Source organism: Somniosus microcephalus, chromosome 19, assembly GCF_052327205.1.
Source record: "Somniosus microcephalus isolate GS21.2 chromosome 19, FLI_Smic_1.0, whole genome shotgun sequence".
Classification (NCBI taxonomy): domain Eukaryota; kingdom Metazoa; phylum Chordata; class Chondrichthyes; order Squaliformes; family Somniosidae; genus Somniosus; species Somniosus microcephalus.
The window spans coordinates 77,120,639-77,145,849 of NC_141005.1; the positions used below are offsets into that span (position 1 = coordinate 77,120,639).

The following is a 25,211-nucleotide window of genomic DNA, read 5'->3' on the forward strand; positions in this document are numbered from 1 at the left end:
CATCCCCCTGCCAAATTAGTTTAAACCCTCCCCAAGACAAAGCTGGTTGACTGATAGGCTATCCATTTCTCACTCCAGCCTCCAACACCTGCGTCACAACCTTTCTTGTCTTTATTTTAATCAATGCTATGTTTATTGATCCATGAACTTTTGCTTCTTGTTCCTTCCTACCTGCAAATATGTAATTCTGTTTCCTACTCCCTGCATTCTCACTCTGCTTAAACCAAGATAACACATAAGAACGTAAGAAGTAGGAGCAGCAGTAGGCCATACGGCCCCTCGAGACTGCTCTACCATTCAATAAGAAACCTAAGTTGGGTTTACACTTGATGATACCCCACATTATGTGTTTTAGTTCTTCACCTTGGTTTCTCAATTTAAAAGGTGTCAGCTGTGGCTCAGTGCTTGCACTCTCACTTCTGAGTCAGAAAGTTGTGGGTTCAAAACCCACTCCAGAGACTCGAGTACAAAAATCTAGGCTGCGGGAGTGCTGCACTGTCTTTCAGATGAGACGTTAAACCAAGGTCCCCGTCAGCCCTCTCAGGTGAACATAAAAGATCACGTGACATTTTTTGAAGAAGAGCAGGGGAGTTATCTCCAGTGTCCTGGCCAATATTTATCCTTCAATCAACATCACTAAAACAGATTATCTGGTCATTCTCACTGCTGTTTGTGGGAGCTTGCTGTGGGCAAATCGGCTGCTGCGTTTCCTACATTACAACAGTGACTTCAAATCAAAAGTACTTAATTGGTTGTAAAGTGCTTTGGGACGTCCTGAGGTGAAAAGTGGTACAGAAATGCAAGTCTGTTTTTCTTCAAAAAAAAAAGCACAATCCCCACTGAACTGGCTGGGGAGCAGCCCCACGACACAATCACTATTAAAATGGTTTTTCATAGTTTTTCAGCACAAACATTAATTCCCATCAGTTGAGTATACCCATCCAAACGGAGCACACCTGGCTTGATGAAGTTGGCTGTTGAAGGTGGAACATCAAACCCATTCTGTTTGCCTGGCCAAGAAAAGTCATCCATTTCATCATTGAAAATGATCCCATTTTTGCTGGACCTCACTTTCGATCCAAAGCTGCAAAAAAACAAAAGAAGTTTTCTGACAGCAAACATCCCTCACTCCACCCACCCTGTATACAGACGGAGAGGCCATCCATTGGCTCGTGGGTGTTCAGGACCCACCCAGAGGCCGATTGGTACCGAATATCACTCCCTACTTTACACATTTCAAGTAATTTAAAATCCACAGAAGAAGACAAATTCTAATTAAAGATTTAAGAGCCAATTTATTGCCTCTATATCCTTTTTGTATTTTGGAGACCAGAACTGTGCACAGTACTGAGTGTGGATATATGGTGCCACTCTTTGCACTACTTTGACCCAGGGTCACAATAACCTTCCCCACATTGGCCCAGTTGCAATAATATCTGATGCCCCTTCCTGCAACGCCTCAGTTCCCCAGCAGCACCAGTTTTCACATTCTGTTGTAATTGCTACCTACCGCAGCCCATGTTCAGATGGATTAAGTATGTACTGTAAGGAGATACAGTGTAAGCTAGCAGAGAAACTGTATGGAAAGGCCAAATCTGAAATGGCGGGGCCCTGTTCACAAAAGTATGAATGGAAGAGCGATAATGGGTAGGCAGTTATGGGAGCTGGCAGACAGGAGAGTGTGAGGTGAGGTCCTGTGAGAACTATGATATGAAAGTACTTGCATTTATATAATGCCTTTCACAACTCCAGGACGTTCCAAAGTACTTACTAGATACTTCTGAAGTGCAGTCACTGTTGTAATGTAGGATACTATGATAAGCAAGGTTGTGGCGACTGGCAAGTGTGAAGAGTTGTGATGTCTCTCTCCTTCAATGTCTGTGGGGCTATTTCTCCCCCACCCACCCCTCCCTACAGTGCACCTCTAGTCTGGTTGATATGAGATGTAGGAAAGTTCAAAATCCAGCCCATCAACTCCCCTCCCGCCCACCACCCCACACACTCCGCCAAAGGAGGATCAAGGAGAAAGGGAAAGAAGCAAAGGGGGATATTATTATAATGAATAAGAACATATGAACATAAGAAATAGGAGCAGGAGTCGGCCATTTGGCCTCTTGAGTCTGCTCCGCCATTCAATAAGATCATGGCTGATCTGATCTTCGCCTCAACTCCACTTTCCTGCCTGTTCCCCATAACCCTTGACTCCCCTGTAGCTCAAATATCTGTCTATCTCCGCCTTGAATATATTCATGACTCAGCCTCCACAGCTCTCTGGGGTAGAGAATTCCAAAGATTCACGACTCTCTGAGAAGAAATTCCTCCTCATCTCCATCTTAAATGGGCGACCCCTTATCCTGAAACTATGCCCCCCTAGTTCTAGATTCCCCCACAAGGGGAAACATCTACCCTGTCAAGCCCCCTCAGAATCTTATATTTCAATGAGATCACCTCTCATTCTTCTAAACTCCAATGAGTATAGGCCCAACCTTTCCTCATAAGGCAACCCTTTCATCTCAGGAATCAACCTAGTGAACCTTCTCTGAACTGCCTCCAATGCAAGTATATCCCTCCTTAAATAAGGAGACCAAAACTGTACGCAGTACTCCAGGTGTGGTCTTACCAACACCCTGTACAGTTGAAGCAAGACTTACCTACTTTTATACTTTATCCCCCTAGCAATAAAGGCCAACATTCCATTTGCCTTCCTAATTACTTGCTGTACCTGCATGCTAACTTTGTGACTCATGTACGAGGACGCCCAGATCCCTCTGTACCACAGCATTCTGTAGTCTCTCTCCATTTAAATAATATTTTGCTTTTTTATTCTTCCTACCAAAGTGGATAACCTCACATTTTCCCACATTATACTCCATCTGCCAAATTTTTGCCCAATCATTTAACCTGTCTGTATCCCTTTGCAGACACTTTGTGTCCTCCTCAAAACTTGCTTTCCCACCTATCTTTGTATCATCAGCAAATTTGGCTACAGTATACTTGGTCCCTTCATCCAAGTCATTAATATAGATTGTGAATAGCTGAGGCCCCAGCACTGATCCCTGTGGCACCCCACTAGTTACAGTTTGCCAACCAGAAAATGACCCATTTATCCCAACTCTCTGTTTTCTGTTAGTTAGCCAATTCTCTATCCATGCTAATATATTACCCCCAACACCATGAGCTCTTATCTTGTGCAGTAACCTTTTATGTGGCACCTTATCAAATGCCTTTTGGAATTCCAAATACATGACATCTACTGGTTCCCCTTTATCCATCCTGCTTGTTACATCCTCAAAGAACTCTAATAAATTTGTCAAACACGATTTCCCTTTCATAAAACCATGTTGACTCTGCTTGACAGTATTATGATTTTCTACATGTCCTGCTACTACTTCCTCAATAATGGACTCAAGCATTTTCCCAGTGACAGATGTTAGGCTAACTGGCCTATAGTTTCCTGCTTTCTGTCTCCCTCCTTTCTTGAATAGGGGAGTTACATTTGCGGTTTTCCAATCTGTTGGGACCTTTCCAGAATCCAGGGAATTTTGGAAGATTACAACCAATGCATCCACGATCTCTGCAGCCACTTCTTTTAAGACCCTAGGATGCAGGCCATTAGGTCCAGGGGACTTGTCAGCCTTTAGTCCCATTTGTTTGCCAAGTACTTTTTCTCTAGTGATAGTGATTGTTTTAAGTTCCTCCCTCCCTTTTGCCCCTTGATTATCTACTATTATTGGGATGGTTTTATTGTCTTCTACTGTAAAGACAGATGCAAAATATTTGTTCAAAGTCTCTGCCATTTCCTTGTTTCCCATTACTAATTCCCCAGTTCCATCCTCTAAGGTACCAACGTTTATTTTAGCTACTCTTACTGTCTGTTGTTATATTTCTTGCTAGTTTACTCTCAATCAATTTTCTCCCTCTATTATTTTTTAGTCATCCTTTGCTGGTTTCCATAAATTTCCCAATATTCTGGCCTACCACTAATCGTCGCAACGTTGTATGCCTTTTCTTTCAATTTCAATCTGAAGATCTGAAAGCTCTTACTATAGGTTAATGGTGCTGGTTACTGACACTGCGCTGCCATCCTCTGCTACCAGGGAGAGGTGGGTAGTCCCATGATTATCAGTGGTGTAGAAATCAGGCTCATAGTAACTTATAGAGTGCGTCGTATTGTCTGTGATTTTACTCCAAAGCCGTGCAGCAAAGTAATTTGAGGTCATATTGGAAATGAGCTGTTAATGAAAAAGATCAAAAGAATAAAATGATTAGGATAGTGCAGTGGGTTAGGTATTGACCTTTCAGCTCCAAGATCAGGGTTCGAATGCAGCTCAGACTGAATGGATGAAAGTCCCCTCCATCTGCTGACAACTAAGGTCCTTCATGAAATGAGTTTGCATAGTCTCAGCCTACAGCACAGAAGTACACAAGTCAACACTAAATTATCAGTCTCACTCTAAGAGGACACAGGGTGGCTGGTGTAGGAAATGGAGGAATGTCACACTGTGGACAGTAGGTGTTGCTCTTCTGAAAGTAGACAGAAGTACATTGTTAGGGCAGTGACCAGCCTGGAGTCACATGTGGCCGCAAGCTCCAGCAATTGGCCCACGAAACCCCAGCAACTCAACTTCTGTTTTATAGAATCATCACGGAATCAAATAGAATACGACTCTGATTCATTTCAATCATACAGCACAGAAGGAGGCTTTTCGGTCCACCGTGCTTGTGCTGGCTCTTTGAAAGAGTTCTCCAATTAGTCCCACTCACCTGCTCTTTCCCCATAGCCCTGCAAATTTACCTTTGCAAGCATATATCCAATTCCCTTTTGAAAGATAAGGGCCCAGAAATTCGGGTCGGGGGCTCCCCGCGGGTGCAAGCCCCCGACCTGCACTTACCTTGCGCGCCGGCAGTTGAGCTGTAGGGCCCCGTGGAATTCCGCTCCGGGGCCTGGCCCAGCTGCCGGCGCGCTGTGCTTGCGTGTCCCAGGGGCGTAGTTAGTGCGATGCGTCCCCTGGGATCACGTGAGCCATGGGCAGCCAATCGGAGGAGGGAAAAGCCCATTCATAAGATTGACAGGAAGACCTGTCAAAACTTATGAATACTACGGGCCTCAAAATAGCATTAAACCTTCAAATAAATTTTTTAAAAATCACACTTTTTCAATAAACTACAAATTACATTGAATAACTATTTTAAACAATAATTTAAATTTTTGGAAAAAATAATTTTATAAAAAGTGCTAAAAATAAACTTACCTTGCTTTTTGACCTTACGTCTGCTTTTTAAATGTGTAAATCCTACAGACTTAACCTCACGTGAAAACCTGCAAAAAAAAACTAAGTTCAAAGCGCACACACATCCTCCCCTGCGCGCACGTTCGACCTCTGAACCCCTTCGTTCAGAGGATCGGAAGTGCCGGTTTCCCGCGAATGCGCAGTGCATGCAGAAAACCGGCATTTCCATTCGGCCTACGGGTGAGTACCCAGCGCGTACTCACCCGTGGAGAGCCGAATTTCTGGGCCATTATTGAATCTGCTTCCACCTTCCGGCAGTGCATTCCAGATCATAACAACTCGCTGTGTAAAAATATTCTCCTCATCTCGCCCCCTGGTTCTTTTGTCAATTATCTTAAATCTGTCTCCTCTGGTTACCAGCCCTCCTGTCAGTGGAAATAGTTTCTCCTTATTTACTCTATCAAAACCCTTCATAATTTTCAAAACCTCTAGCAAATCTCGCCTTAGCCTTCTCTACTCTAAGGAGAACGATCCCAGCTTCTCTAGTATCGCCACATAACTGAATTCGCTCATTCCTATTTGCGCCTATATTTCTCATGCCTCCCAGTTTCCCCTGTTTGAATTTCACAGGTCTAGAGCTTTGTAAAGATCTATTGCAAGCTCTGCTCTCTCACTGATGGATAAATCCAAAATCTGAACTACTGTTAATGTAGTAAGATTGCGATATATGCAAATTAATGGGAACAATCATGAAGACTTTTAAGTGGCCTGTGGGATTCCATGTTATGCACCAAAGTGGCCCATGAAGACACATTCCTGGTCAACAGTAAATTCATTCTTTGTTTCCAGACAGAACTCTACTCCTTTTATAGAAAGTTTAAATTACTGACAGAGAGCTGATTCTTGTCATACTTGCTTCCCAAGTGGTTGGATTGCAACCACAAACACTCCCACCGACAACAAACAGCTTATTATCAATGAGCTTGGTGTCTCTCTGCTGAGGGTTCCAAACCCATAGTATAGCCAGACCCCTGGAAGCCCGACTGACAGGAAATTACAGCAGAGACCCAGGTGCTTTCCCAGTACCACAAGCACACAAATGCCCAGACACACCCCAACACACACTCATGCCTGCACACCACTGTGTGTTCAAGGTGGAACAGTATCCAACTTGCTCGGCAAGCAGTATGACAGTACAGGCACCAGCAAGGATAACAGCTTTTGATTGGTCGAGACCGCATTTCAACTGGTAGTTTACCTCAGTGAGGTTGACAAATCGTGGATCTCCCATCATGGTTGTCTTTGCATATGCAAATTTAAAGGCTTCAACTATTCGATGATATGTCAAGGCCTTCAGTTCTGGGGTAGAAACACTATCCGGGGTAAAATTATAACCTATAATTGGATAGAAAATTAAAGGAATGAAATTATCTGACTAAAGTTCACTAATAAATCCAATAAGGAATTCACGACAAACTTCTTTACCCAGAGAGTCGTTAGAATGTGGACCTTGTTACCACATAAAGTGGTTGAGCTGAATAGTACAGACGCATTTAAAGGCAAGCTAGGTAAGTATATGAGGGAGCAAGGAATGGAAGGTTACTGTGAGAAGGTTAGACACAGAGGGGTGGCAGGAGGCCCACATGGGCCAGAAACACCGGCATAAAGTTTGTGTGCTGTAAATTCTCTGTAATGTAATTTTATGTAAATATTTCTTCGGGGATTTTTATCCATAGTAAAACCTGGAGGTGAATAAGGAATTCTCTGGAAAAGAGGAAGCAGGGAAATGTACTAAGTATAATACTCCAGGGCTCTGTGCCGAGCCCCTAGCATTCAGAAATACAACATAATTTGGTCAAATTCACAGATGACAACAAGTTGGGAAGCAATAGAGTCTGACAAGGCACCCAAGGAACTGCAGTAGCGACAATACAAAATTTGCAAGCGGGCAGAACTATGGCAAATTAAATTCAATGTAGGTACGAACATACGAACAATGACGGACAGATAAAGACCCTCTGGTCCATCGAGCCTGTCCCCTCACAATTGCGATCCTTGTGTATCACAAGATATACCTGAAACCATGTGATCTCCTGGGAGAGGCAAAAAAACAGATAAAAAACCCAGGCCAATTTGGGGAAAAAAATCTGGGAAATTCCTCTCCAACCCAGCTTGTTAAGTCTGTGAATTATTTAGTTAATTAAGACACAGACTAATGAGTAACAATAAAAACAGGTCTTTACTGGTTGGAGGTAGGGACTATACTGAATACAAGATTACTGCACAGTGCTTATATACCGGTGTGTTCACCCCCGGTATTACGTCTACAGCAGCCTGAGAAAGTAGTACATCTCTTAAGGTGGAACAGGCTTAAGCTCTCTTAAGGTGGAACAGGTTACATACACAACACTCCTCCCTTCTTAGCTTTATAGTCATCCCCCCATTTAACATAACGTAATAACATATATACATATATAACTTCATGTTTAACGTAACATATCACAGATTCAGTCTCTGCGGAAAACAGTTCACAGATTCAATCTCTGTGGTGTAGTCGGTTCACGTTACTCATTCAATAGTCCTTTCATGGATTTAACAGCTTGAACTTCCGAACTGATTTGGCTCCGTTCGGAGGGACCACGTGTGTGATCTGGTAGAGGTGATAATGGTTCAGATGGGTCATCTTCTGTTTTTACTTTTCCTTTTCTGCTTCTTGGAGACTCTCTGGGCTCCATTGTCAGCTGCCACAGCTGCCAGCTGCATGCGCAGTTCCTCCTTCTCTTCCTCCTGTTTCCGTCGTAGAGCCAGCTTCTCCCGATGTTCCGTAGACTTTTGGTGCTCCTCCATGATTTCTGCACTTTGGGAGTCGAAGTTACAAGCTGGGCAGGACAGGACATCGTAATATTCGGTGTCGTCCACCAGGTCATAGTGATATTCGGTGTCGTCCTGAGCTAGACCAGTGAGAGGGTCGTCTATTTCCTCCATACCCAGCTGGACGTTAGCCAGCTCTTGTTCCAAATCCAGACATCTTTCCTGAAGAGACTTCTTCATGTGTACCTCTGCATCCAGCTTTTTCTGGGCTTTCAGCAAGTCGTTTACTAGTGACCTCATTTGTGATTTTAATACTTCAACTTCCTTTGGAGATTGATTGATCGGACTATGCAATCCCTCTACCGGAGCAGCTGTTTCAGTGGTCTGTTGTTCTACGTTGACGTGAGTCAGCGTACTTTTGGCATCCAAGGGCTGCTCTGTTGCAGTCATCTCAGTCTGTGTTGCCACCTCAGCTCTTCCAATAACCTTTGAGAGCTCCGAACCCCTTTCGTTTGAATATTGAAGTTCGTGTTCAAGTTTTTCCCATTTCAGAGTCCTGTCCTTCAGCATATGCAGGAGTTGGCTGACCGTTAACTCCTCTGAAATCAGACGTTTTGTGTGCTCCTGCTCCATTTTCTCCATCAGCTGCTTCTGTTGTCTTTCCAGATTCTCCAACTCTATATCAAAGAACTCTTTCGTTGCATTCAACTCTTGCTCAAAACGGCGAAGCATTTGTTCTAATTGCTGTTGTAGTTTGAAATGGAGTTGAGTTCGAGCCCGGTGTCCCTCAGAAATGGGCACATCAGTAGACTTGCCAGACTCAGAATCCACAGTTAAACTATGTTGTTGTTGCTCAGTGGAATTCTGTGCTGAAACTTTGTCTTTTGCACCTGAGTTGGGCTTACCATCATCCGTTCCAGAGTCTGGGCCGACTATCTTCACCGAGTTCTCACTCGTTATTGTTTGTAGGAAATGCCAGTCCATATTCATTTTCCTAATCCACTCCCGTCCTAGTAGTGGAGGACCTCCTTCAGATATCACATATAAGTCCATTATTTGACTGTCTTCGCCCTTGTGGACCACTGCAACCTCTATTTTCCCGATGGGGTACACTCTTTGCCCCGTGTATGTTTCCAATATAATCCCCGTATCCTGTAGGGGAATATGTTGGAATAACTTTCCGTAATCTTTCTTATTTATGACCGTCAATACCGATCCAGTGTCCAATTCCAGTTTTACTTGGACTCCTTCTATCTGAAGAGTGACCCAAATTGTCTGGAGGTCTGCACCCTTACCAGCGTTGAGTACTCTTAAGCTAGCCAGTTCATTACTGCTAGCGTCTGAATCGGACTCCTGTTCGGTCACCTTGTGTACCTTTGCGTATTTTCCTTGCGGTGACTTCTTGTTGCTGGTCTTCTTCCCTGACCTGCATACTCTAGCTATATGTCCAAGCCTACCACAAGTTCTACATTCTTGGTTTTTAAACCAACACTGGTTCTGATCATGCGTTGTCTTTCCACAACGATAACATTTGCCAAAACTCACACCCAATTTGTGTGCACTGAGCTCCGGTGACCGTAGCTGCATTACTGCCGTGCCTCTCGCTGCGGCTTCGTGTGCTGCTGCCATAGTGACCGCCTTCTCAAGCGTCAGCTCATTCTCCTCGAGCAGTCGCTTTTGTGTATCCTGTTTAAATAAACCACACACAAATTTGTCTCGTAGTGCATCTGTCAGTCCCGTTCCAAACTGGCAATATTTCGCTAATTTACGCAATTCCAGCAAATATTCAGCATTGCTTTCATGCTGTAGCTGCCTTCTGTCGTAAAATTTAAATCGTTCCGCTAGCATCAGCGGCGTGGGGTTTAGATGATCTTTCAGGACAGTAACAATCTCATCGAACGTCTTATCCGCCGGTTCATCTGGTGATAACAGGTGTTTCAATTGCCCGTATGTCTTCGCACCCATTAAATTTAATAATGTTAGAGCTTTATCTTGGTCACGAATTTTATTGGCCTTACAATAATTTTTTACTCTTTCAACATATATGGCCCAATCTTCGAGGTCACTATCAAAGGTGCTAATATTCCCGTGTTTAGGCATTGTAGATTTGCAATTTCTCAGATTTTATTTTCTTTACTTGTTATCAAAGATGGCGGCTTCCCGCTCTTGCCGTCGTCCTCCGCCCACAAAATGGCGGTTTTCCCGCGCTTGGCGGTCTTCACCCGTCCCCCGACGCCGTCTCCCTTCAGCCCCCGAGTGCGGCCCTTATCTTCGCCGCGATCGCCCGAGTGCGGCCCTTATCTTTGGTCCCGATCGCTGGCCCGCGCTGCGCCTCGCACTTGAAGCGGCTCCCGGCCTCTGGCTCACCCGCTCGCGCGGCTCTTGCTCGCTCCCTCCCGGGCTCTGGCTTACCCGCTCGCGCGTTTCACCGCGGCTCTTATCAGGGATTGCGATCGCCCTTATCAGTGCTTGCAATCGATGGCCCGGCTGCGCCCCTCACTTCAAAGCGGCCCGGCCCTTATCTGCCGATCGCTATCGCCCTGTACCTCTCTCTTCCCCAGTCCTGTCTTCTACTCCGGTTCACAAGCTGATGGAGGCTTCAGGGTCCTAATGCCTGTCGCTTCCAGTGGGGTGGTGAGTGGTGAGGTTTGAAACCTCTCTTCAACCGCCGTGGAATAACTGCCGCAGGGTAAGAACCTGACTCGTCGCCAGTGTTAAGTCTGTGAATTATTTAGTTAATTAAGACACAGACTAATGAGTAACAATAAAAACAGGTCTTTACTGGTTGGAGGTAGGGACTATACTGAATACAAGATTACTGCACAGTGCTTATATACCGGTGTGTTCACCCCCGGTATTCCGTCTACAGCAGCCTGAGAAAGTAGTACATCTCTTAAGGTGGAACAGGCTTAAGCTCTCTTAAGGTGGAACAGGTTACATACACAACACAGCTAAGCGATCGAAACTAGTCCAGGAGATCATTCTGGCCCTGAATTCCCTGCAGTACCCACCTTCTGTAAGAGGTGATCTCCGCCCCAGCCAGAAACAGGTCCAGCTCTCGCTTGAAGGAATTCAGCGAATCAGCGTACACCGCACCAGACGGCAGCCTGTTCCAGAGGTCCACCATTCTCTGGGAAAAGAACCACCTCCTGACATCTAACCTAGGTCTAGCCTTATACAACTTAAATTTGTGACCCCTGGTCATTCCTAACCTATTTAATTGAAACAAACTGTCAACCGTTATCTTATAAACCTCAATCAGATCACCTCTAGGTCTACACTTCTCTAAAGTGTAGACTCCCAACTCTTTTAGCCTATCTTGATAACTAAGATGCTTTAGACTGGGAATTACTCCAGTGGCCCTCCTCTGCACCCCCTTCAAAGCCTCAATATCACCCACCATGTGAGGAGACCAAAACTGGACACAGTATTCCAAGTGAGGCCTGACCAAGGTCTTGTACAAGGACAAAACAGTTTGCCTCGTCTTGTACTGAATTGTCCAATGGATATACCCCAACACCCTGTTTGCTCTAGCTATCGCTTCACAGCATTGCTCATGATCTCAAATCAAATCAAATCAAATCAACTTTTATTTTCATTGTTAGTGCACAAGTGCAGTACAACGAAATGTAGGCTTGCGGCTCCCGAGAGTGGCCATTTGGATTAAGACATTTAAACATTCAACATACATTTGGCTTGTAGTATATTAACATAAACATAACCATAATAAAGTGCATTGGCAGATGTGCAGGCTTTAGAGTTTATTTGTGGAGTTCAGTAGGATGACAGCCCTGGGAAAGAAGCTGTTCCTAAATCTGGTCGTACGGGTGCGAATGCATCTGTAGCGTCTCCCAGATGGTAGGAGGGCGAACAGACTGTGGCTGGGGTGAGTAGGGTCTTTAATGATGGACCGTGACCTCTGTAGACAGCGTTTCTGGTATATGTGCTCTATGGTCGGTAGCCGGGTGCCGGTAATGCGTTGGGCAGTTTTGACTACCCGCTGCAGGGCTTTCCGGTCATAGGAGCTACAGCTGCCATACCATACTGTGATACAGTTTGTCAGGATGCTCTCTATAGTGCAGCGGTGAAAGTTAGAGAGGATCAGGGGTGACAGATTACATCCCTTCAGCCTCCTTAAGAAATATAGGCGCTGCTGGGCCTTCTTCACCAGAGAGGAGGTGTTGAGGGACCAGGAGAGGTCTTTCGTGATGTGGACTCCGAGGAACTTAAAGCTGTCCACCCTTTCCACCACAGCCCCATTGATGTGGATGGGGGTGTGACTTCCGCCTTTCGACTTCTTGAAGTCCACAATGATTTCTTTTGTTTTCTTGGTGTTAAGGGCCTGGTTGTTATCGGCGCACCACTTCACGAGATGCTGGCCCTCCTCCCTGTAGGCTGACTCATCTTTGTTGGTGATCTGGCCTACTACCGTGGTGTCATCCGCAAACTTGATGATGGTGTTGGAACCATTAACAGCCACACAGTCGTGGGTGAAGAGGGAGTAGAGGAGGGGGCTCAGCACACATCCTTGTGGGGCCCCCGTGTTCAGGGTCGGGGGGGGGGAGGTGTGGTTACCTAATTTGACAGACTGGGGTCTGTTTGTTAGGAAGTCCAGGGCCCAGTTGCAGAGGGAAGTGTTCAGGCCAAGAGTTTGGAGTTTGGTGGCCAGCTTGTTGGGGACGATAGTGTTGAATGCTGAGCTGTAGTCTATAAACAGCATTCTTTAAGGATGTAAGCACTTTTGGCCTAGAAATTCACTAGCCTTAGCGCTGCTTTTGAGGTGCTAGAGGGACTAGCGCCAGAGTTATGGCCAGTTGAAAAATTCCCTCGGGGCCCTAAAGCGGCGTTGCACCGATAGCGCTGCGCCGGCACCGATGACGTCATCGGTGTGCGCAGCGTCCCGGTTGCCATGCCGACGGGCCCCAGCGCCGAAATTCAGTTGCGGCCGCCTCGCCCGTGGCAGCCGCAACTAAGACTCTGGCAACAGAGTCCAACATGTGTTTGCGCCGGCGCATTAAAGGCCCCGCGGCGGCCGGCCGCTTTCCCGCCGGCCGCCTGCCCGCAGCTCCCTCCCCGGACTTCTCCCCCCACCCCCCCCGGAACAGATGCAAGCCCGGCACTTGTCCGAGGTGCCGGGCTCATTTTTAAACAGATTTGCGCGGGCCGCGGCCGGGTGCAGGCAGCTCCTCCTTAACGGAAGGAGGAGGCCTGCACTTCCCCAGCCTGCCGCACCGCATCGGGTGCCGCAGCGCCGGAATTGCGGCGCTAAACGGCAGTTAGCGCCCTTTTCCAGGCGCTAAGACCCTTCAGTAGCGCCTGCAGCCGTTTGGGCGCGGCACTACTGAATTTTTGGCGCGCGCAGGGGGACTTAGCGCCGGCACTAACTTCCGGCGCTAAAGCCCTGGCTAAGCCAAAACTCAATTTCTAGGCCATAGTGTCCAAATCTCTTTCTATCTCCACCTTCCTTAATGCCTTTCCCTGAAGGGTGTATGAATGTTGAGCATTTGCCCTGCCCACATGCATAACACTGCACTTATCTACATTATACATAATTTTCCAGTCATGAGCCCAATCTCCCAACATATTAAGATCTGCCTGAAGCAGACGAGCATCATCTACAGTCCTAATACTCTTGCACAGGTCTTGGTATCATCAGCAAATTTGCAGATCGTGCCCCCAACATCTACATCCAGATCATTAATAAAAATAGTAAAGAGCAACGGTCCCAACACCGATCCCTGTGGGACACCACTGGTGATCGGTCTCCAAACAGATCCAAATCCATCTATAAATACTTCTTGCTTACATCCTGCCAGCCAGTTCTCAATCCAGCTCAATATATTACCACTAATACCAGAGGCAAGTGCAAGGTATTCTGCATTGCAAGTAAGATGGGGAAACACACTTACTTAATGGTGCTGAACTATCCTGAGCAGCTGAGAGAGACCTTGGAGAAGTAGCAGACTCAACACTTTGCATACCCATTAAACAGCAACAATCATTGGAGTTTACAATGCTGAGTCTTATTGGTCAATGGCAAGGCCGAGGGCGTCATGCTAAAACCGTCCAGTAAGAGAGATACTAAGCCATACAAATCAGAAGGTCTCAAATTCAATCCTTGCTCTATGCGGAGTTAGCTGATCTCATCTGGATCAGCCAGGACACACCTCGAGTACTGTGTCCACTTACTGAGGCATAAAGGAAACATCCGACCCGTAAAAGCAGTGTAGAAGGAACGCGAAGCTGAGATACTCCTCCCAGCGGTGGTGTTTCTACAGGGCGGGACATCCCCTGCCGCTATGACTGTTTACTGCAAAGGCGGGAGTGGTGGCGGGTGGGGGGGGGGGGTTAATTTGGTATGCAGAGCAGGCTCCCGGAGGAAATGCTGCCACTGAATGAGCTGGAAATATCTTCAGCAATTATTTTGAGGTGTTGAAGTTAGTATTCAGACCAGAGAGAGTTGAACGGTGCTCAAGCAGAAGTTGAGCTTTTTTGGAATAATGTAGATGGCGATAGATGGGCGTGGGAGATGAAGTGATGGACAGAGAGGTCAGCATCATGCCTACAGATAGCAGCGAGTGCGATTATTTTTATCTACAGACTGACCGAGAAACGGGTTGGATGGTAGACGATCATATATATCTATATATATTTTTAATAAACCTACAGCCCATTGGCCTCCCAAGCAGGTCTTAAAATGAGCGGCCAGCCCTCTAACCTGAAACGGGCAAGAGCCCTATTAAAATATTTAACTTGGGTCCTATCCCGGCTGTAGGACCCCAACGCAACTATCAGGAACCAATTGGTGGAGCGACCTAACCAAAGCACCAAAAAGAGGCTTGTAAAAGACCGATGGCACTGATTTTGTGCAGCAAGCAGGCTCCTCCCGACCTGGTGCCACAAAACTCTTCCGGCCCATTGACTGTCCTTCCATTCCCCACCTGGGATTGTGTCCCCCCCACCCTCAAGCAGGCATTTCAAACACTGATTGTTGATCGCTCGACCATGAAAATGGTGCCATCGGGATTGGTGTAGGGAACGCCCTGCCCACTGCCTTCAAATAATACACTTTTGACAAAGAGTTTCTATCCAGTCAGGTTCTCAATTATATTCGAACAGTGATTCTGTTGCATTTCTCATTACATAAATATTCCTTCCATCTGGGAAACACAAGGGGAGCAGGAAATAATAACTGGAAAGTTAACACACTAAACAATTTCAAGAAGTCCTCTGGGCAGGACTCCTGCCCAAACATTAGTAATGTGAACGGGTCCCAGATGAATAACCTGGGTGCACAGAAATAAGAAGATCGCCACGGATCATGATTGTAGTGGGAACCTGCCCCCCAGAGTCCCGCTGGCATTGCCGACACCGCGGGACGGAATGTCATCACTAGGATATCTCACCCTTCAGGATGTTCAATATCAATCCAAGCACAAGCCCACCAGACGGAGCGCCGGGCACAAACAACGTGTAGTTACCAATCGATATGTTTAGCACATTTTCAAATAATTGAGGTCTGTAGTTTTTCAGGTCCTCAAGCGTTACAATCCCACCTGTAGAGGGGAAAAAAGGAATTTAATACAATTATGCCAAATTAATGTTTCAAGCACACAGGAGACACATAGAAACATAGAAGATAGGAGCAGGATAGGCCATTCGGCCCCTCAAGCCTGCTCCGCCATTCAATGCGATCATGGCTGATCATCCAAACTCAGTACCCTGTCCCCGCTTTCTCCCCATACCACTTGATCCCTTTAGCCTTAAGAAATATATCCAACTCCTTCTTGAATATATTTAATGAATTGGCCTCTACTGCCTTCTGTGGTAGAGAATTCCACAGGTTCACCACTCTCTGGGTGAAGAAATTCCTCCTCATTTCTGTCCTAAATGGCCTACCCCTTATCCTTAGACTGTGACCCCTGGTTCTGGACTCCCCAACCATCGGGAACATCCTTCCTGCATCTAGTCTGTCCAGTCCTGTCAGAATTTTATAAGTTTCAATGAGATCCCCTCTCATTCTTCTAAACTCTAGCAAATATAAGCCTAATCGACCCAATCTCTCCTCAGACGTCATTCCTGCCATCCCAGGTATCAGTCTGGTGAATCTTTGCTGAACTCCCTCCATGGCAAGAACATCCTTCCTCAGATAAGGTGACCAAAACTGCACACAATACTCAAGGTGTGGTCTCACCAAGGCCCTGTACAACTGCAGTAAGACATCCTTGTTCCTGTATTCGAACCCTCTCGCTACGAAGGCCAACATACCATTTGCCTTCTTAACCGCCTGCTGCACCTGCATGCTTACCTTCAGCGACTGGTGCACAAGGACACCCAGGTCTCGTTGCACTTCCCCTTCTCCCAATCTATTGCCATTCAGATAATAATCTGCCTTCCTGTTGTTACCACCAAAGTGGATAACCTCGCATTTATCCACGTTATAGTGCATCTGTCATGCTTTTGCCCAATCACCCAACTTGTCCAAGTCATACTGGAGTTTCTCGGCATCCTCCTCACAGCACACACGCCCACCCAGCTTTGTGTCATCTGCAAACTTGGAGATATTACATCAAGTTTCCTCGTCTAGATCATTAATATATATTGTGAATAGCTGGGGTTCTAGCACCGATCCCTGCGGTACCCCACTAGTCACTGCCTGCCACTCGGAAAAAGACCCATTTATTCCAACTCTTTGCTTTCTGTCTCCGAACCAGTTCTCTATCCAAGTCAATACCTTGCCCCCAATCCCATGTGCTTTAACTTTACACGCTAATCTCTTATGCGGGACCTTATCGAAAATCTTCTGAAAGTGGAAATGCCCGGATGTGGGCTGGAGTCAGGAGTGGTCAGACCACAGAGGCCTGGCACTTTGCAGGAACACCAGCAGGCTCAGAACTGCTGCCGAACAGTGAAAAACAAATTCACAAATACCTTCCTGTCTCCGAGAGCAATGTGTGGGAATGCTTGGACAGCCGGTGCACAGACCCTTGCTGCTGGCACCATCCTTCTGACCCTCCACTGACCTTTAAATGATGGATGTCAAAGCCCGACAGGATAGGAATGATTAATGGAATGAGAACAAAATTAGAGTAAATTGGTGTTGCTCAGATTGAAGAAATGTTCGAAGTGGTGTAACCCTGTAGTCAGTGCGAAGCTCACTTTTGTTCTCAGTATATATAGGTGATTTGGACTTGACGTAGGAAGCGCAATATCGAGATTTACTGGGCACCGAAGTAGGCGATTTGGCAAGAAGGACTGTAAAGGACTTTAGGGGGACATAGACAGATTAGTGGAATGGACAGACAAGTGGCAAATGCAATTTAATGTGGAGAACTTAATACATTTTGGGAGGAAAAACAAGGGATGTGAAGATGCACTCAATTCAAGGACATTGAAAGGTATGGATGAACAGAGAGACCTTGGGGTTAATGTACATAATTCTGCTGAAAGTGCAAGTTCAGGTAGATAAAGTCATTGACGGCCAACAACATTTTGGGTTTCCTAAATAGGGATATAGAGTGTAAGAGTAAAGAAGTAATAAAAAAGGTGCACACAGCTTTGGTTAGGCCACGTTTAAGAGTTGTCTGTAACAACAACTTGTATTTGTATAGCGCCTTTAACGTAGTAAAATGTCCCAAGATACTTCACAGGAGTATTATAAGGCAAATAAATTTGACACCGAGCCACATAAGGAGAAATTAGGGCAGATGACCAAAAGCTTGGTCAAAGAGGTAGGTTTTAAGGAGCGTCTTAAAGGAGGAAAGAGAGGTGGAGAGGTTTAGGGAGGGACTTCCAGAGCTTAGGGCCTAGGCAATAGAAGGCACGGCCACCAATGGTGGAGCGATTATAATCAAGGATGCTCAAGAGGGCAGAATTAGAGGAGCGCAGATATCTCAGGGGGGTTGTGGGGCTGGAGGAGATTACAGAGATAGGGAGGGGAGAGGCCATGGAGGGATTTGAAAACAAGGATGATAATTTTGAAATCAAGGCATGGCTTAACTGGGTGCCAATGTAGGTCAGTGAGCACAGGGGTGATGGGTGTACGGGACTGGGTGAGAGTTAGGACACGGGCAGCCGAGTGTTGGATGACCTCAAGTTTACGAAGGGTAGAATGTGGGAGGCCAGCCCGGAGTGCATTGGAATAGTCAAGTCTAGAGGTAACAAAGGCATAAATGAGGGTTTCAGCAGCGGATGAGCTGAGGCAAGGACGGAGACGGGCGATGTTACGGAGGTGGAAATAGGCGGTCTTAGTTATGCCGCGGATATGTGGTCGGAAGCTCATTTCAGGGTCAAATATGACACCAAGGTTGCAAACAGTGTAGTTCAGCCTCAGGGAGAGGGATGGAGTCGGTGGCTAGGGACCAGGGTTTGTGGCGGGGACCGAAAACAATGGCTTTAGTCTTCCCAATATTTAATTGGAGAAAATTTCTGCTGATCCAGTACTGGATGTCGACAAGCAGTCCGACAGTTTAGAGACCGTGGAGGGGTTGAGAGAAGTGGTGCTGAGGTAGAGCTGGGTGTCATCAGTGTACATGTGGAAACTGACGCTGTGTTTTCTGATGATGTCACCAAGGGGCAGCATGTAGATGAGAAACAGGAGGGGGCCAAGGATAGATCCTGGGTGTCCCCCAAGTAGTTTGGCGCTTCCTATTTTAGGAAGGATATTAAAGCCATAGAGAGCACAGCAACTATAGTTGTGAAGAGAGACTGGAGATTCTGAGACTATTTCCACTGGATTTTAAAATTCTCATCCTTGTGTTCAAATCCCTCCGTATCCCTGTAACCTCCTCCATCCCTCAGATCTCTGCTCGCCTCCAATTCTGGCCTCTTACGCATTCCCGATTTTCTTTGCCCCACCATTGGCAGCCGTGCCTTCGGATTCCTGGCCCTATGCTCTGGAATTCCGTCCCTAGACCTCTCCGCCCCTCTACCTCTCTCTCCCCTCCTTTAGATGTGCGGGTTAGGTTGATTGGCCATGATAAAAATTGGCCCTTAGTGTTAGGGGGGATTAAATATGTGGGGTTACGGGGTTACGGGGATAGGGCTTGGGTGGGATGGCTGTCGGTGTAGGGACCGGGTGCTAGGGTTTGGATGATCAGCCATGATCTCGTTGAATGGCGGAGCAGGCTCGAAGGGCCGAATGGCCTACTCCTGCTCCTAGTTTCTATGTTTCTATGTTTAAGATATGCCTTAAAACCTATCTCTTTGAGCAAGCTTTTGGTCACCTGTCCTAATATCTCCTTCTGTGGCTCAGTGTCAAATTTTGTTTGCTAACACGCCTGTGAAGCACCTTGGGACATTTTACTATGTTAAAGGTGCTATATAAATGCAATTGTTGCTGTGGAGCAGAAAAAGTCAAGAGGAGATTTAATGGAAGGTTTTAAAGTTGTGAAGGGTTTTGATAAAGGGAATAGAGAAAGAGGATTTCTTTAGGTTGGGGAGTTGTGACGAGGGATCATCAATTTAAGGTTGTCACTAAGAGTGTGACAAGAAAACATTCTGTCCTCAGAAGTTTGTAAAATAAATTAATAGAAACGTGTGAAATCTAGGGATGACGAGAGAAGGAAGGATCACACAAAATAGTGACACAGGAAGTTTATGCCACATGTAAGATTTTTTAACATATATATGAAAAAATCTTGTGTAAGGGATACACTTTCTGTTCATAAATGTTACTTCCGGTTGTCATGATTTCTGGTCATGTTTTTCTGTCAACATTTACCGTGCTAAATTGTTATGTCAATATTTCCCATTTCATTTTGCTATGTCAACTGCCACCAAATAATTGTAGACTCTGGCCATTGGCAGATCTGTGGAGCAAGTTTCTGAAGGGGCAAATCACACAAAGGGCACAACACAATTGGTCGGATGGCTCTATTCTCAGAGTTAATATCAGAGCAAGCTTGCTCTTCATTCGCTGGAAGACAGATTGAATGAAAGTTTACACTCGGATAATAAGTCTAAAGTGAAATAAATCTGAAGAATCTCAACCATGGTTCTACAGAGCATGCGTTATCTATAATTTGGTGCTACGGTGACACCAACTAGTCAGCCACAGAAATACCTGGTGAGGGAAATAGAAATGTCACTTTGATACAGCACAGGGTCCTCTCCTGAGGTTGGGGCTGAGGCAGAGAGTTGGGGAAGAGTGGATGGAGCTTCACTGTATCTAAAACATCCTCTCTCTGACATGAGAGACCTGTTGACACTGGGTGGCTAAAGTGGGAAAAGTATCCCATTCCCAACATTAAAATCGTTCAGCTTGATGAGCACAAAATTCAAAAGGATAAATAGGAGACCCAATATCCATCTGCGTTACATATAAAATCATTTCCAATCCAAGCTACTGGTTAAAAACTAATACCATCTGCATTTGAGTGGCAGCTTAATGACAACACAGTAAGCGATTGGTAATATCAGAAGATCCAGCCTGCCTGGTATGGCTTCTAACTGCTGCCCTCAACCTGAGGCATTGGAGAGAGGGCGACACATCAACTACACCATGACCAGCCTTTCCCCACCTGCATTCCTGATATCGTTCACTATCTGTTGGGAGAGAGATCCATTGTAAAACGCGTCAGGTCCTTCATCCGCCAGAATCTGATAGGTTGCGGCTAATGTTGGAAATTTGATGATTTCATTTTCCTGGAGTATTTTACCATTGGAATTACAAAATACTTCACTGTTGAGAGAAAAACAAGGTGTCAAGTGGTTCTATTTGTAACAGTACTTTCAAATGTGTTCAGTGTCACATCAAATCAAAGTGGGGTTGGGTACTACTTTCCTTCCTCAAAGAGGAAAGATAAGGTAATAGTGCAGGGTAGTGATAGGGGTAATGAGAACCAGAGTGTGACAGGGGGAGACAGGGCATACAAACTTAAGAGTGCACCAGAAAATAGAGTCAGAGTGGAGAAAAATGGTAGAAAGACAAAATTAAAGGCTGTTTATCTGAATGCACGCAGCATTCGTAACAAGATACATGAGTTGATGGCACAAATAGAAATAAATGGGTATGATCTGATAGCCATTACAGAGACGTGGTTGCAAGGTGACCAAGGCTGGGAACTGAATATTCAGGGTTATTTGACATTTTGGAAGGATAGACAGAAAGGAAAAGGAGATGGGGTAGCTCTGTTCATCATGTATGAGATCAGTGCAGTGGTGAGAAATTAGATTGGCTCAGAAGATCAAGATATAGAATCAATTTGGGTGGAGATAAGAAATAGTAAGGGAAAGAAGTCACTGGTGGGAGTAGTCTATAGACCCCCTAACAGTAGCTACACTGTAGGGCAGAGTATAAATCAAGAAATAATGGAGTAAGAAAGGGACAATAATCATGGGCGCTTTTAATCTTCATATAAATTGGACAAATCAAATTGGCATGGATAGCCTTGAGGATGAGTTCATAGAGTGTATTCGGGATGGTTTCTTAGAACAATACAATGTGGAACCAACCAGGGAGCAGGCTATTTTAGATCTGGTCATGTGTAATGAGACAGGATAAATTAATGATCTCATTGTAAAGGATCCTCTAGGGAAGAGTGATCATAGCATGATTTAATTTCAAATTCAGTTTGAGGGTGAGAAACTTGGGTCTGAAACTAGTGTCTTAAACTTATGTAAAGGCAATTACAAAGGTATGAAGATAGAGTTGGCTAAAGTGGACTGGGAAAATAGATGAAAGGGTAAGGCAGTAGATAAGCAGTGGCAGACATTTAAGGAGATACTTCATAACTCTCAGCAAAGGTTTATTCCAGTGAGAAAGAAAGACTGTACGAGAAGGATGAACCATCCGTGGCTAACTAAGGAAGTTAAGGATGGTATCAAATTGAAGGAAAAAGCATACAATGTTGCAAAGATTAGTGGTAGGCCAGAGGATTGGGAAATTTTTAGAAACCAGCAAAGGATGACTAAAAAAATAATAAAGAAGGAGAAGATAGATTATGAAAATAAACTAGCTAAAATATAAAAACAGACAGTAAGAGCTTCTACAGGTATATAAGAAGAGAGTAGCTAAAGTAAACATTGGTCCCTTAGAGGATGAGACTGGGGAATTAATAATGGGAAACAGGGAAATGGCAGAGACTTTGAACAAATATTTTGTATCAGTCTTCACAGTAGAAGACACTAAAAGCATTCGAATAATAATTGATTATCAAGGGGCTATAGGGAGGGAGGAACTTAAAACAATCACTATCACTAGAGAAAAAATACTAGGCAAACTAATGGGACTAAAGGCTGACATGTCCCCTGGACCTGATGGCCTGCATCCTAGAGTCTTAAAAGAAGTGGCTGCAGAGATAGTGGATGCATTGGTTGTAATCTACCAAAATTCCCTGGATTCTGGAGAGGTCCCAGCGATTGGAAAACCGCAAATGTAACTCCCCTATTCAAGAAAGGAGGGAGACAGAAAGCAGGAAACTATAGGTCAGTTAGCCTAACATCTGTCATTGGGAAAATGCTGGAATCCATTATTGGGGAAGTAATAGCAGGACATTTAGAAAATCATAATACAATCAAGCAGAGTCAAAATGATTTTATGAAAGGGAAATCGTATTTGACAAGTTTACTGGAGTTCTTTGAGGATGTAACGAGCAGGGTGGATAAAGGGGAACCAGTAGATGTAGGGTATTTGGATTTCCAGAAGGCATTCGATAAGGTGCCACATAAAAGGTTACTGCACAAGATAAGACCTCATGGTGTTAGGGGTAATATAATAGCATGAATAGAGGATTGGCTAACTAACAGAAAACTGAGAGTCGGGATAAATGGGTCATTTTCAGGTTGGCAAACTGTAACTAGTGGGGTGCCACAGGGATCAGTGCTGGAGCCTCAATTATTTACAATCTATATTAATGACTTGGATGAAGGGACCGAGTGTACTGTTGCCAAATTTGCTGATGATACAAAGATAGGTGGGAAAACAAGTTGTGAGGAGGACACAAAGGGGGAGAAATTCGGTATCGCCCCATTTGGGGTGCAATTATCGGCCGAGCGCAAAGTTTAGCGCCTGCGCTATTTATTGCCTCCGACTGCAAACTTGGCTGCAGGTGATTGGAGTGCTAGATCAGGCACTACACACCTCCCTTAAGGCGCTAACGCCGAGGTGCGAGGCGCTACCTCAGAGTGCGGGTGAAGCTCATGCGATGTCAGTCAGCAATGGAACACAGAGACACTGGCGTCGGCCAGTTCTTAAAGGGGAGGGTCGATCTTGCTCTCCATCCACATCCTGCTCATTGCAGCCTTGAATTTCGGCCTGGAGAGACCTGTACGTCAAATCTACTGGAAAGAACAATGGAGAGGTCCAGGGAAAGAGCTCAGAGTGCAGCCCCCCAAGTCGCTTCTAAATCGATGCAAGGAAGGTCAAATCAAAAGGAACCTGCAAAGTGCTGCTCAGTACCCAAAACTCCTTCAGACAGTGTTGAATCTCTCCAGAAGTCTCTCTCTCTCTCTCAGAATGTGTGGTGCAAAAATGTCACCGACAAAAAAGGCAGGAAGCGGCCGCTTTTAAATAGCGCTCCCCCAGTCCCTTCCTGACTGCAAAATGCTCCCCTCAACCTGTCGTTGCTAGCGCCAGGCGGTAAGGCAGGGGGCGCCACTCAATATCTGTTCCCGGGCGCTACCGGGGCGTTGCACACTTGACTGACATCGCGATCTGCAGGCACAGGAGATCATGGTGGTAGTGTTTAGTGCCACTGCAAGATGTCTGGTCAATTTCGCGAGTGGCGCAAACATCGCCGCGCCCGGGTGCTAGTTGCTTTGCGCCCCATTGGCGCCCTCTTAGGGTGCTAACGGGAGGTGCAAAGCAACCAAATTTTCCCCCCAAAGAGTCTGCAAAGGGGTATAGATAGGTTAAGCGAGTGGGCAAATATTTGGCCGATGGAGTATAATGTTGGAAATGTGAGGTTATCCACTTTGGTAGGAAGGATAAAAAAGCAAAATCTATATATATAAATGAGTCGTTCTGTCTGTCTGTCTATCTGTCTGTCTGTCCTCGGGTGTGCGTCTGTCCGGCTATGCGCTCGAAAGCTATAGAGCCTACCTACGCGCGCGTTACCTCCGAAGAAAGCTTACGGTTCCGGGACGGTCGTAAGCATATTTACTTTTTGGTCGGACGAAAATTGTTTGCGCCTTATGCAAAAAACCTTCAAAATTAAACTCATTATCTGCTACTTAGCATTGATTGACTGACGTCGAGGTTCGACCAATCCTGTGCCGTCACGATTGACCAATCCTACAGTACAGTCCCCTGATGGTTGGCCAATCGGTGTGTGTGTGTGGGCGGGACTAATCGTTTTCATCTCAGGGATGTGGCAGCCATTGTTTCACTGCTTCCAGCTCAAACTACTTTGATCATCCAGCTTTGAAAAAGTTAGTATCTCTTTTAAAAATAACATAAGATTTACCAAAAACGTTTTATAAGTACTTTCACTTTCATCTTTCAAGGTATTAAAAGGTATGAATTGTTGCCCGGCAGCAGATTGAGAGAGGGACACAGACAGGGCCCAAAAGCCTGGGACTCGATTTAAAATGTTGCCCGGCACCAGATTCACAGAGGGACACAGAGAGGCCCCAAAGCCTGGCACTCGATATAAACCGCCCGGCCCAAAGGTAGAAATGTTGCCCGGCAGCAGATTGAGAGAGGGACACAGACAGGGCCCAAAAGCCTGGGACTCGATTTAAAATGTTGCCCGGCAGCAGATTCACAGAGGGACAGACAGACACGGCCTGAAAGCCTGGTACTCGATTTAAAATGTTGCCCGGCAGCAGATTCACAAAGGGACACAGAGAGGCCCCAAAGCCTGGCACTCGATTTAAACCGCCCGGCCCAAAACAGCCCTGGCAAAGCCGGGCTCCCCCAGCTAGTATTATATAAATGGAGAGAGACTAGAGAATGCTGCGGTACAGAGGGATCTGGGTGTTCTTATACATGAAACACAAAACGTTAGCATGCAGGTACAGCAAGTAATTAGGAAGGCAAATGGAATGTTGGCAGCGAGAGCGGCCCTGGGTGGAGATTGAGCGCGGAGACCGAGGAGTTAAACAGCGGGGAGTGAGAGCGGCCCAGACACACCGGCGGCAGCAGCGAGAGTGGCCCTGGGTGAAGACTGAGCGCGGAGACCGAGGAGTTAAGGGCCTAGAAATTCAGTATAGCCACTTTTGGGACGG

The 25,211-nt window shown here is 45.8% G+C and overlaps 1 protein-coding gene across 1 annotated transcript in view; it reads right to left on the reverse strand.

The window, feature by feature from the left end:
- Nucleotides 1-25,211, reverse strand: part of LOC147104928 (glutathione hydrolase 1 proenzyme-like) — a 136,527-nt gene that overhangs the window by 46,349 nt on the left and 64,967 nt on the right. The window contains exons 5-9 of the mRNA XM_085962066.1: nucleotides 20,564-20,724; nucleotides 15,449-15,598; nucleotides 6,490-6,626; nucleotides 4,045-4,232; nucleotides 957-1,084 (exon numbers count right to left, since the gene is read on the reverse strand). Coding sequence (XP_085818192.1) covers nucleotides 957-1,084; nucleotides 4,045-4,232; nucleotides 6,490-6,626; nucleotides 15,449-15,598; nucleotides 20,564-20,724 — 764 coding nt within the window. The remainder of the gene's footprint in view (nucleotides 1-956; nucleotides 1,085-4,044; nucleotides 4,233-6,489; nucleotides 6,627-15,448; nucleotides 15,599-20,563; nucleotides 20,725-25,211) is intronic.